General features: G+C 30.0%; 2 protein-coding genes across 6 annotated transcripts in view; both read left to right on the plus strand.

Moving 5' to 3' along the window:
• LOC134235486 (uncharacterized) overlaps positions 1–12,577 on the plus strand; it is a 137,968-nt gene that overhangs the window by 39,602 nt on the left and 85,789 nt on the right. The gene's annotated exons all lie outside the window — the stretch shown is intronic.
• Positions 1–12,577, plus strand: part of LOC134235479 (dual oxidase-like) — a 29,427-nt gene that overhangs the window by 3,253 nt on the left and 13,597 nt on the right. The window contains exons 2-7 of one of the 2 annotated variants that reach the window (XM_062717607.1): positions 7,216–7,338; positions 8,238–8,292; positions 9,907–9,990; positions 10,155–10,319; positions 11,179–11,366; positions 11,605–11,809. In XM_062717607.1, the coding sequence (XP_062573591.1) occupies positions 8,253–8,292; positions 9,907–9,990; positions 10,155–10,319; positions 11,179–11,366; positions 11,605–11,809 (682 nt within the window). In that variant the 5' untranslated portion in view covers positions 7,216–7,338; positions 8,238–8,252. Of the gene's footprint in view, positions 1–7,149; positions 7,339–8,237; positions 8,293–9,906; positions 9,991–10,154; positions 10,320–11,178; positions 11,367–11,604; positions 11,810–12,577 lie in introns of those variants that run through there. The other variant, XM_062717608.1, reaches the window with a different exon arrangement.

The following is a 12,577-nucleotide window of genomic DNA, read 5'->3' on the forward strand; positions in this document are numbered from 1 at the left end:
AATCATTCCAAGATGTTAACTTTTGAGAATTGACTTATAGATAGGCGGAAGAATAATACTATCGTTCGTAGCTCTTTACGACCTTGAATGTTGACCTTTTGACCCCAAATTCAAAAGGGGTCTTCCTAAGGCCACAGGGATTCCGTTATGTTAAATTTCATTGCAAAAGCTCAAAGGGTTGTCGAGATATCGTGTGGAAACTAAAGCGTTACAGAAAGACGGATGGACAGACAGATAGACGGACGGACGGACAGGTAGACCCAAATTAATACCCCCCACTTTTCAAGCGGGGGACAAAAAGTATCAAATCAGATTCAAATGATGTTATCATACTTAAGATTTGTAGGAATATTGACTAAGCCATGCAGAATTTTTTTTCAAAGTGCGTTAATATGGTCCATATTAACGCACTTTGAAAAAAAATAATTTTTTTTCAAAGTGCGTTAACCTGGTCCCAAAAATTAACGCACTTTGAAAAATTTTTTCAAAGTGCGTAATTTTTTCAAAGTGCGTTGCCACAAAGCTCTTTAATATGTTAAAAAAATAAATCAATGACCAATCGAAATTGTGGTCTTTTAGGTAACGTAAACAAGTAAATTCCGATAAAAACGTTCGGTCTATTTCCAGAAAGCAATCCTTTTGATATGGACATCTTTCCTATATCCTTTGTACAAGTTCTAAGAAGGTATAAAATCATGAATTAGGGCAGTTTGACATTGAAAACAACAAATCAATACAGGCTCATGATGTCTCGAGTTTGATTGATTGAATACAAGGATTTAAAACAAGACATGTTTGGCAATAAAATGCAAAAATAGATTTTTTTTCTTCTTTTTGAAACTTTATATTTAAAAAAGAACATGATAACAAAAGCAAAACAGAAAATTTCCAGTATTTTTGAGAAAAAATAGGATATTTGTGGAGGAAGAAAGTGTTTCTTTTTTTCAAAAAAAAAAAAGGTTAATTAAAAATTTGGAAATGTAGGAAAAACCATTTAAGTCTATGACTATGAGATTTGATTTATTATTGAATAATCGAAGATGAAAAGATTAACTACGACTTTGATAAGGGCGGAGCTTCCTACAAACATATTTTCAAATCATTACGTTATTCATCGTTCATTTTCGCTCTTAAAAATTTGACAAAAAACAAAAGTTTCTAGTTATTATTGGCATAATATTTTGATAACTTGTAATTTATATTCTTTTCAGAAATGTTTTTTTTTTTTCGAGCAAAATAAAGTAGTTGTACATTGAAGCAAATCTCTTTCTTGTTAAATCAGAACTAGAAGAACAATAAATGAAATCATGCTAACTCCTCCATGAAACCTTATCCGAAATCTGATGTTTAAGAGGTCTGTGTTTGCTCTACTCCCGTTTAGTTATAGTTTAAATGGGATTTGAGATTGAAAACTGTTCGTTATCTCCATATATTTCATTATTGTGCATGCATGGGATACCAGCCATATAAAGACTAACTTTCTGAAATAATGGAAGCTACTGACAAATAAACCCAGGAAACAAGGATATCAATAGTCTCAATTAAAGGCAACCAGTCGCAAATTCTATGGTCAGGAAATGCAATTTATCATCAAGTTGAATATTAACTGATGGTTCTCAAACACATTTTTAGGCCATTATTTTCATACTGTATTATCTATGAAATTTCCCGTTTATCTGATCGTGACAAGAAACACATGGCGGTTGTGACCGGTCGACAGGGGAGCTCACTCTTCCATGGCACCTAATCCCAACTGCGTTATAGGTTCGTGTCTGTGTATATCCTTGACTACAATCTTATTTCAAAGCTATAAAACAGAAATGGAATAATGATAAAAAAAAATCATTAGATTGAATCTTTCAACAAAAAATTTAGTTCCTGATCCAATGTTAAAGTGCCTTAAAAGAAATACCAGAAAAGTTACATCAGCTTTATCAGCTAAAAGTCTTCCTTGATGTGAAATTGCATATATTGATATACTTTCACTTTTATTTACTCTCGGTTCTCAAGAACCTGCATATCGACAGTGTCGGGTTTAAATGACAAACCGCAACATAGTGAAAATGGAAAACAATTTTTTTGACCAATGACACATGCCAAATTACTGCAGCGAAAGCATAAAATACTTTATAATTTTCAAAGAAAAATCCCCATCCTGGTTTTATCAAACAATGAAGGTTAATATTTGTATATTGTGCAATTTTCTTGCGTACACACTAGTTTTCTCCGTAACAAAACTTCCTATTTGACATCGTCTCAGAAGTTTCAATTCGAAATCGAATATAATTTGTTCTCTGTTTATTCGCACTTTAATTTGTATGCCAGGCTTAGGGATTCCATGTTTGCAATATAATAACTTATGATGTATCGACATTTTCATTGATGTTAAATATCTATGGGTACAAACCAGTTTTTTCTTTATTTCTTTTTCAGTTGCATATGCCTTAGGTTTCCACATTTTTGAATGTTATCGAATGTCGACATTGATGTGCAAAATAAAATGGTACAAAAAAGATTTTATATTTAATTTTCATGCATCTCGGTCCCAAATCAAATTCTAAGTTAAATTTTAAATAAAGGGAAAATGTATCTTTGTAAATATAATAAACTGACTTGGAAATTCTTAATAAATATATCCCCGCCCTTCTGAACCGCAATTAATTTATGACATGTGTTACAAATTATTGAAAATTTCCAATGACTCTTGGATAATTTAAAATCGTTTTGTGAGAAAACACCAATTCAATGAATCAAAATCTATGTCGATGGCAAAATAAATTAAGTAAAACAAGTGTGGTTGTTTCTTACTTGTAAAATAAAACAACTCCTCCTTTACCACTGAATAAAATTTAATGATACTTTCAAAGATTCTTTGATTCATTATTCCAGTATGCACCTCCTATTTCACTTCCTAATCTGACACTTATTTCGGGTTCTCCAGATAAAAACATGTACTTTGCCATTATAATCATTTAGGAGGCGGTGGGTGTTATTTAGTGAGCTCAGTGCTCACAGTACCTCTAGTTTCAAATTGAACTTAGGACAAATTTGTACGTGTACCCTAACAAGACAATCGCCTAAGGTCTGCCGTGGTTTGTCCATAGAGAATGTTTACTTCTCGATGACACATTATTCAACTTCTGAAGTTTTCTGAATTAGGTAATTGTTTTACTCTCAAATAGTATTGTTTATTCGGATACTGTTTTGTGGAGGTTTAATTTTCGTGGTTTTCAAGGCATGAAAAGATCCTTTTATGTCCACAATGAAATGTAATTTTGCACTGATATTACTACTCATTAATTCTTCATCATCGAAATTAAATCCCCCAAAACCCATTTTTTTCCCTAAATTACGAAAATTTTACTCCACGAAAATGTATGATTTTACAGTATTTGAAAATTCTTTGCTGTTCTTAGTCGTCGTGGTCAAAGTACAAAGTGTGTCAGATATATTGTATCCTTTTTTATTTGTTAACTTTATTTTAATTCACTAGTATGCAGATATTTTTCCTCGAAAATCATTGAAATTGTATGCAATGAATTTTAATGTCTATTTTATTCATAATCATCATGTTCGGTGTCGTAGTTTGTATTTTTTATTATTAATTAAACTCCTTAAACCGAAAAAATGAAACATTTTGAAGAATAAAGATGAAAAAACCTCAATGTTTCCATTTGTGAAATAAGTGTTTGTATAATCCAAAAATATCAAATATTCTTTTCACATTATTAAGGGATTTTTTAGAATCATTTTTATCTATGAATCAATCTTCCGAATTCGAAGAAAATAAAAGGAAAGAAAATATATCCTAAAAAATAGCATATATATAACTGTGAAAAACATTAACATGAAGTTAATGTTTTTCACAGTAAAATACAATTTAAGTCAAATTTCAGAACCAGAATAAAAAAGAAAAACCTAGTCCATATGTTCGTGAGGGAATTTTTCATATATCAAATATTTTCAAGTTGCGCACAAAACTGATAAGAAAAATAGATTTAAAATTGTTTGTTCATTTGGACTTTGTAAAACATCGTATAAACAAAAACAACATTGATTAAATGTAACGCTTTCTGGAATATGCTAAAAAGACAAGCCATTTTGTTTGTAAACACTGTGATCTGACGAGAGAATTCGGATGTTTGAATATAGTGGGTGGCATTGCTGTCACTTTAACCAATATTTTATCCAAGTTTATCGACAAAAGAACATTCCTGATAGCTGTGGTTTATATCCACAGAAAAGGTCAACAATGACAATCTTTAGTGCTTCTGAACGAAAGCGTAGTCCTCTCCGGCATATCTAGCATCAATGAGAATGGAGTTCTACTAGAAAAGATAATCTTATGAATTTTCTATTTTTGTCACCCTAAAGAATAAGCGATGGGTCAGGCATACTGTCCACCTTAAATTTGGTCCACAGAGGGTTTCGCGGATTTCTTACATTTTATCTCAACGACAAATGGATATCTAATTTTTTTTCTTTGTTAGTGTCAAATCAATTTTATTAGATCCTCAAACGGTTGTGTCTTATATTAAATAACACTGATTTCTGTCCAAAAAATCAGTTTACGAACATTTTAACAGTTATCATGGAAATATTAAGGTGGAATATTCTTTTTAAAGTTTTTAACTGAAGAATGTTGATCATGGCTCCCTTATGGTTGCGGTGGTTTAGATGTCTCTGCTACTGAAATGAAAATTGAAAAATTTCTGGAAATTTTAATCGAATTCAAAATTAAAACAAAAAAGATGTTCTCTTTTCAAATTTCAACTACACTTATGTACTCTGATTCCAATATTGTATTAAATATGAGTCAGTTTGAAGTGACTTGAAGTGACCTGTGCAATTGTATTGTTTGCAATAGCAAAGTTTCAAAGTTTCAAGCTTTTACTGGATTTAAGTAGAGAATATCAAACATAAGTTTTTAGTGATTACTCTTGTGCCTACTTTTGCATTGAGTAGGGAACTTCGTAGAAAAATAAAACAACACAAAAATATTTTTCTCGGAATCAAGCTATTGGTCTTTGACCATAGTAAAAAGGCCCATTCTGTGTCCTTAAGATTTATGTCGTTTAAAGCTAAGGGGCACAGAACTGAGACATTTGTTCTTAGAAATGAGATGAAATAAAACATGATTTGTTTAGCAATATCTTATTTTCTATATATAAACATTAAATCTAGTTGATATGCCAAAAAATTGTTTGTGCACACTGATAAATTAAAATATACCTTTTAGATAATGTGTTTCCCTGTTAATTAAAAAAATAAATATTTTAATTAGATGATTGGAAAGAAAATCTGATTCTTTGCAAATCTGTTTATTTGCATTTTAAGTAAAATTTAAAGAAAAAAATTAACATATATACTGATTTCGTAACCTTATTACCCCGTTTTTTGCACATTTTAGAGATAGGGTTAGGGTTGCGCATTTCATGGAAAATGTTATATGCAGCTAAGCATATCGGGGAACATCTTTCGCTCGAATTGCCAGAGCTTCTTTTCCCGTAAATGTCCATTATAATTTTCTGAATGTGAACACCTGTGAATAGAGTTTTCACATGTAGCTAGCTGGGATTTTCTCATCATCAGATAGCAGTGACCTAATTAAATCCAAGTTTACTAAAATATACTTTTTATTTAATATTTTTTTTTTTTTTGGTAATATTTTTTCAGGCTTGTCAGTTCTTATTTTTAAAAATTCTACATTTATATCGGAGAGACGTATGCAAGCAAAGCCAATTTTTAAACTAATAATGATCAATGACGAGTTATAAATAATTATACAATGTAGGTGACCCAAAACCTATATTTGCAAGTAAGACGGTTCCAAGCATTATGAGTAATATGTGTATCAACCATTAAATACACCAGATTTTAATATTGGCATAAACGACTGGTTCCTATTTATTAAGTACCTTCATTTTGTTACCCTGTTGTTGATTAATTATTTTTATAAAATATCAATCTAATTTGTGAAAAATTCAGACAATTTATTAAAAAAACGATGCACAGGATGAAAATGATCATTTTTGAATTAATTAAGAGACACATTATTAGTGAAAAATAAAGCAAATAAATATGCCTATATAAATCATTCTGTAATCAATCAATCCCATTTAATGTCAATATATGCAACTTGTGTATCTAAAACGGGTTATAATTTTCCCTAAATCTAATCAAAGAATTTTTAAATAATTCATCATGGCAGATGCGAAAAGCAGTTACTCCCAATGATGTGCATGACCTAGCCAACCTATTATTATTTTTGGTCAAGGTGTGATCGTACCACACTTCAAGTGTGTCGTGTCAAAAAATTAATATCATGGAATTTAAAATTTATGCTCTTCTTTGTTTCCTTGTTTGTAAAAAAAATATTAAATGAATTTCCAATTTTTTATTCCCCTTTTATCCAATATTTGAATAAAGTGTTATTATAATCACCCTTCATTAATTTCTAACATAATTATTATTTTACATGAAACATGCATTGAATGTATAATTTATATTTTAATATAAACCCTTAAAATTTTGAAAAAAAAAATGAAATTGGGAAATATAATGGATAGAAAGGAAGAAGAAAAGTACTAATCATTCCAGGAAGTGCTGATATAAAGTTCAAGATAACAAAATGTCAATTAGGTACATAAAGTTGAATATTTCTTGAAAATTACCAAGGTCAATTTTACATTTAGCTGAAATCATTGCAGATTGTAATGTATTTTTGCTGATGTTTCGACAATAAAATATTGGAAGTGTGCATTATTTGCATATATTTAAGATGTTTTTTTTTGCACTTTTATTCACATTACTGATTAGCTCAATAAAAAGATGTATAATATATATCATAGATTTTTTACCGTAAAATCCTTGCAATATTTTTTTTATTGCATGGGTAAAATCGGAGAAGTACACCCAATTATATAATTTTTATGAGACATTTTTCTAACTTTCTATGTTTTCTATGTAAAAATGCAAAGTTTAATTTTTCTATCGTAATTACGATCACAATTACTTCGTAAATATTGAACGCAAAATTTGACCTCTGATGTGATCCAGTCACATAGAGGATTCCCCATTAGAAAAACCCTTGACAGGTGAAATTTGTTCCGCATGGAAGCACAAGTCATAACACTTCATAATTCGGCTACGCATGGTTCCAATCCTATTTTCCCAATCGGATTTTCTTAAATGTATTAGGATTTTCTTTTATAGAAAGATCGCAGTTATTGAGCAGTCGGTTTAATTTGTTGTCTGATTTTCAAATGGAGGCCCGGATGTTGTGGTATTGATGAAATAGTGAAAATACCGCCAAGTAAGGGCAGACGACATTTACAGGTAAGCAGTGATTGTTTTATTGCTATTTTTATCTTTTGTATTTGTCTCGTTGCACAGTCGTATTAAGATTATTAAGATTAAAAATTGTATTAAAAAAGATAAGAATTTATCAGCTTATAAAAGGTAGACATTGATATTCTTTTTACAAAGTTCGTAAGAATTGGTTCTTATACAGCTTAATTTATATTCTTGTAGTTTTTGAGTTTTATATTACTTAAATGTTAAGATGAGCACTGATATTTACTAGATAAGATATTATAAGGTTAAAAAAGGGTTTTATATAGTGAGGAATTCTAAATCCAGATAAGATTTTTAACAAAAAGAATGAGATAAAATGCCGTTATATCAAAATTATCTTAAAATGAACGTGAGAAACTATTACATGTTCTTCACCTGCGACTGTTGCATTATATCACGTCTCTCTGTCGTGATTTTAATTATATCGTTAAATAAAGAAACAAGTGTAGACATTTCCGACAACATTGAATCTGCTTGTCAATATGTGTCACCATTGATGATCCCCTGCACTGCCTTTTGTACTGAATTAAAGTTTGAAGCTAATGTGTTAACTAATATCTATGTAATTTTCTTTACTTTTGTTCAATAATTTTGAGGCTAAGATTCGCAATGTGTCATTATGTGCAGATTCTGCACAAATTTGTAATTATTACATGTAATAACTCATATCAAACGAAGTTTTTGAATGCTTCTCGATTCAGTTTAGTTCTTTTATTTAATTTAAACTTTAGAAAGCTGAACCTTTTCTTGTGAATAGATTAATTACAGATTATAATGTTGCCTTTCAAAAAATCTGAACATTTTCAATATATAATTTAGATATGCATATGTATTGGTTAATTATGAACAAGATAATGTTTAGAGTTTCTTTTTTGTTTCAGGTTCATGGACGAAGAATGAAATCTTTATTCATTAACAATATCTTTTTATATCATGGTAAGAATACTTCCATTTTTTCAAGTATACCTTAAATAACTAAATTTAAGATTCATGTACCTTTATATTTTAAGTTATGTTAACATTTTCAATTAAAGTATCCTCTTTATAGGACTGATATGAAAACAGTAGGAAAAGTGTACATTCTTTTGGAGTTCAATTATATTACAATACACATGAATATTCCATATCGTGATTATTATTTTGCGATTTCATAAAAGAAAGCTATATAGAATATAAGTCTTCATTTCATTGGTTTTTTTTATTATAGTTAATATACAACACTGCCTTATATAATTTTTTAAAAAATCTTTGTTCTTGAAATAAATACTTCGTTAAATGCTATGAGGTCTGGTCTGGTAGTAAACGGTTAATAGTTTTCCAGAAGAGATAGTACAGAAGATATACTCAATCAGTTACCGGTATATACACTATACTTAAAGCAAAGCAGGACGACATATATTTAATTTTACATAAAATGAAGGCTTCAAATGTTAATATCTAGCATGGTATCAATCAGGGATCTCTTGTACTTTGGGAGGACGCACCGGCCCTGTTTACATAACAAACGTTTACTCTTAGGGTGGGAAAGGTTCCTGCTAATTTGTAAAGACTTTGAGGCTTGTGTCTAACGGGAGGGCTCGAGCACTTAAGGACTTGATGACGTTTACATGGAAATGACCTCTAAACCCTTTTAAAATGGTGCAAAAGAAGCAATTTTTGCATCCAATTTGCCTTAAGTTTTGACATTTACAATAGTTAAGTTTTTTGGTAGGGTAACCAGTTTGATGTTTTAGGAGGTAAAGTTAAGAATCTAAGCTAGTAAATTCTACCGTCGGAAAAATTTTTGAAAGTTTGAACACTTTCTTTTCTTTAAGATGATTTAAATAAAAACTTTGAATTAATCAAGAAAAATATTTTGAGTTATTTAAAGTCAATGCATCTGTATAAGTGTATACAAAAAACATTTTATTGCATTGAACAAAATATAACTTCAGTTTCTCCATTTATTTAACTTTACATTACTAAACTAGATTTAGAACAATAAAAAAATACCTAAACAATCCTTTTAAGCTACAATTAACAGTTAAGTGAAAATATTTCAATTTAATTTGCAAATAAAATGCATCCAAAAATCTGTGTAAGTTTTAGCCTTACAAAATATGATTTTTTTTTTATATGCATGATCTATTTTATATAGGTTGTATGCAATTATAACTTCGTTTTTTGTAATTAGCAAAGATTCTTGCGCTCTGCATAGTTTCAAGAATCACGTTAATTGAAACTTTTTTGTTTCATAAATAAATTATAAGCAACCACATCAGTGTGTGCTATAAAGGTTATAATTTGCATAATATACAGTTTCAAATTTCTGTCCCCTTTGGAAATTGAAGAATGCGTTCTTCAAAAAAGATATTAACTGTTGCTTTGATTTTGAAGAAAGCATAATATTTTTTGACAACTTCCAGTAAAATAGGGCTTTACAAACATATTGCTTTTAACGAAACTTTTTTTAGAAATAAGTAAATTAAATAATTTAAAAAGGAATTAAAAAAGCAAATAAATGAAAACTAAAGATGAGTATCTCATTTATAGCCGAAGCTTCTCTTTCAGTTTTCTTCCTCGTTGCGTCACATAAAGTTCAAAGATTTGATGGATGGTACAACAATCTGGCTTATCCCAACTGGGGTAGCGCAGGTGAGGTCAATATAATAAATGAAGTGAGAAAATACAAATATTTAACTTATCATTACGATCGGATTCAAGATACTTAATCATTTAAACATTATTTATATTTAAATATCATTTAAATACATCATTTAAATTCTATGAAAACATGTACTTGAATATCATTATTTTAGGCGAATCTCTTATTCATAATATAACGTCTGCTTACGTCGACCTGACCTACATACCACGCCTGGATGATTTGCCCAGCGCCAGAGATGTCAGCAACCTCCTCTTTCGACAGGACATTGACAATAGCACAGGACATTCCAACAGAAATGCCCTTTTTGCCTTCTTTGGTTGGTTCTTCTTTTCAAAACTTTCATACATGAAAAAAAATTAAAAACAGTTATTTTTATTACATAAAAAACAAAAACCGACACATATTAGTATATTATCGGTGGAAAGAACTTTTAGCTGGTTTATCTTATTGTCTCCTCTATCTAATTCAATGTCCTTTTTTTCTTTTCTGTTGAAATTCAATTATGCAAACGATAATTTTGATTCTGCAAGGAAACATACAAAAGACATTCAATCTCTGTAAAATCCAAAAGTTAATTTAGTTTGCAAACCATTCTGACATTTTATTTAATTCTTTTTGTGGCTTATATTTATACTTTTCTTTACAGAATCATCAATTGACATTACATGAATTCTCCAGGCTTATTATATGAATTTTATGATAAAATAGCTTTGACATTTGGAGAATTATAACTTTGCACATTGACATTTTCAGTATTTTATTTAATCTTTGCTGTATTTAAAAAATAACGAATTAAAGAATGGAATAGTTTGTTGAAGTACTTAGTAATTCAAATGAATGTAAATTTCCTGTAAAGTACTAAGGAAAGCATCATTATGCCTCCTAAATGCTCCATGTTTATATTGCAAGTATCTCATCATCTTTTTTAAAGACCATATCCATCCTGAAAAACATGCAATTAAGATAATCATGAAAATGATAATTTCACTTATCAGTATGCAGGATGCATGACTTTTACATCTTGCAATCATTTTTTAAAAGTAAATAAAAAATGTGAAATGGATACATAATGCGATGATGAAAATTACTACCAACCAATGCTAGTACTTTACTGTAATATGTATAATATACACTAAATCATATTTAAATTGAACTTCAAATTTCTTCTGAAATAGGTCAGGTTGTGACGTATGAGATCGTTGACAGTGATCAAGCTTCCTGTCCGGCTGAACTTCTCACAATACCTGTTCCAAAATGTGATGAAGCTTTCGATAGCGAATGCACAGGAAATGGCGTCATGCCATATGAAAGAATAAAATACAATACGGACACTGGTCAATCTCCGAATAACCCTAGAAGACAGGTATAAATGACAAAAAAGTTTAAATTAGTGCTTCATATTTATAAAGCAAAATATAATATGAAAATTGGCTTTCTATGCCAATGCACATCAAATAAAAAATCTAGTTTACTAAAGTGTTGGTATAGTTTATATTGTTTACATAATTCATATTGCTGGTATAGTTTTGAAAAGTGGGGAATTAGAGAACAGTGCCTCTTAAGTTACATTCTAGTACAAAAGAAATTTGAATCGTTTTCAGATTAATGCGGCCAGTAGTTACATAGATGCTAGTTTTGTATACGGAACAAGCAGCGTGCGAGCTAGTTTCCTCAGACATCCAGGTACCGGAAAACTAGCGTCGTTGGACTTATGGGAGAAGTTTCCAGATCTGAATACAGTCAGACTTCCGTTCCTCTCGCTTCCTGACAAAGATAACAAAATCACAAATCCAGAGACATTATGGAGTAAGTCAACAACTTTTTTGTCTTTCAGCTTTGCATGAAGTGAGTCATTTTCGGATAGCTGTTGCACAGGTCTTGTAATTTAACCAAGATATACCTCTAAATGTCGTGCTACAATCCATTACCGTGCTGAATACGTGATCGTTAGCATCATGAAGTCAAATACCTTTTCTATCACCAGGCTGGTCCCTATTAATTGTCTGCAAAAGAGATAAATTGAAGGTTTTGTTGCACCTTTAGTGTGGATGCAAAATGCTTTGTTTGCAGTTTGAGAATTAATCACTAATCCAACAATATATGCAAGACTGAGTCTTTTTTCAAACTTCATACTTAAGGGACGACTTTTGGACTGTATCACATACCTATAACTTAACTAGTATATAAAATTAATAAACCTTCATAAACGATGATATATTTTATATTTTTGTACACATATATGATTGCTACCTCTTTTTGTTGTTGTTTTTTTCTTTTATTCATGTATCATTTTTTTGTTTTTAAATTAAAATTGAATTCTTGAGAAAAAAAAAATCCAAATCAAATCTTGACTTTAAAATGCTAGGCCCCTATTTTGTTTTCTGAAGAATTCAACTTCGTTTTATAAATATACCAGCTTGGAGACAAATTTACTTATTTTTGAATTGTCATTGGAGTTTTCCTCTATGATAAAGGTACAAATATAAATATAATGATCTGTCTTACATTCAGTGGTAGATGTATTATAGCATTAAGTAATCTTTTTTCATGATGCCCATACATGTATTAGAACCT

The sequence above is a fragment of the Saccostrea cucullata genome, unplaced genomic scaffold (assembly GCF_032062105.1).
Source record: "Saccostrea cucullata isolate Sc308-1 unplaced genomic scaffold, CSIRO_AGI_Scuc_v1 ctg662, whole genome shotgun sequence".
In the NCBI taxonomy this organism is placed as follows: domain Eukaryota; kingdom Metazoa; phylum Mollusca; class Bivalvia; order Ostreida; family Ostreidae; genus Saccostrea; species Saccostrea cuccullata.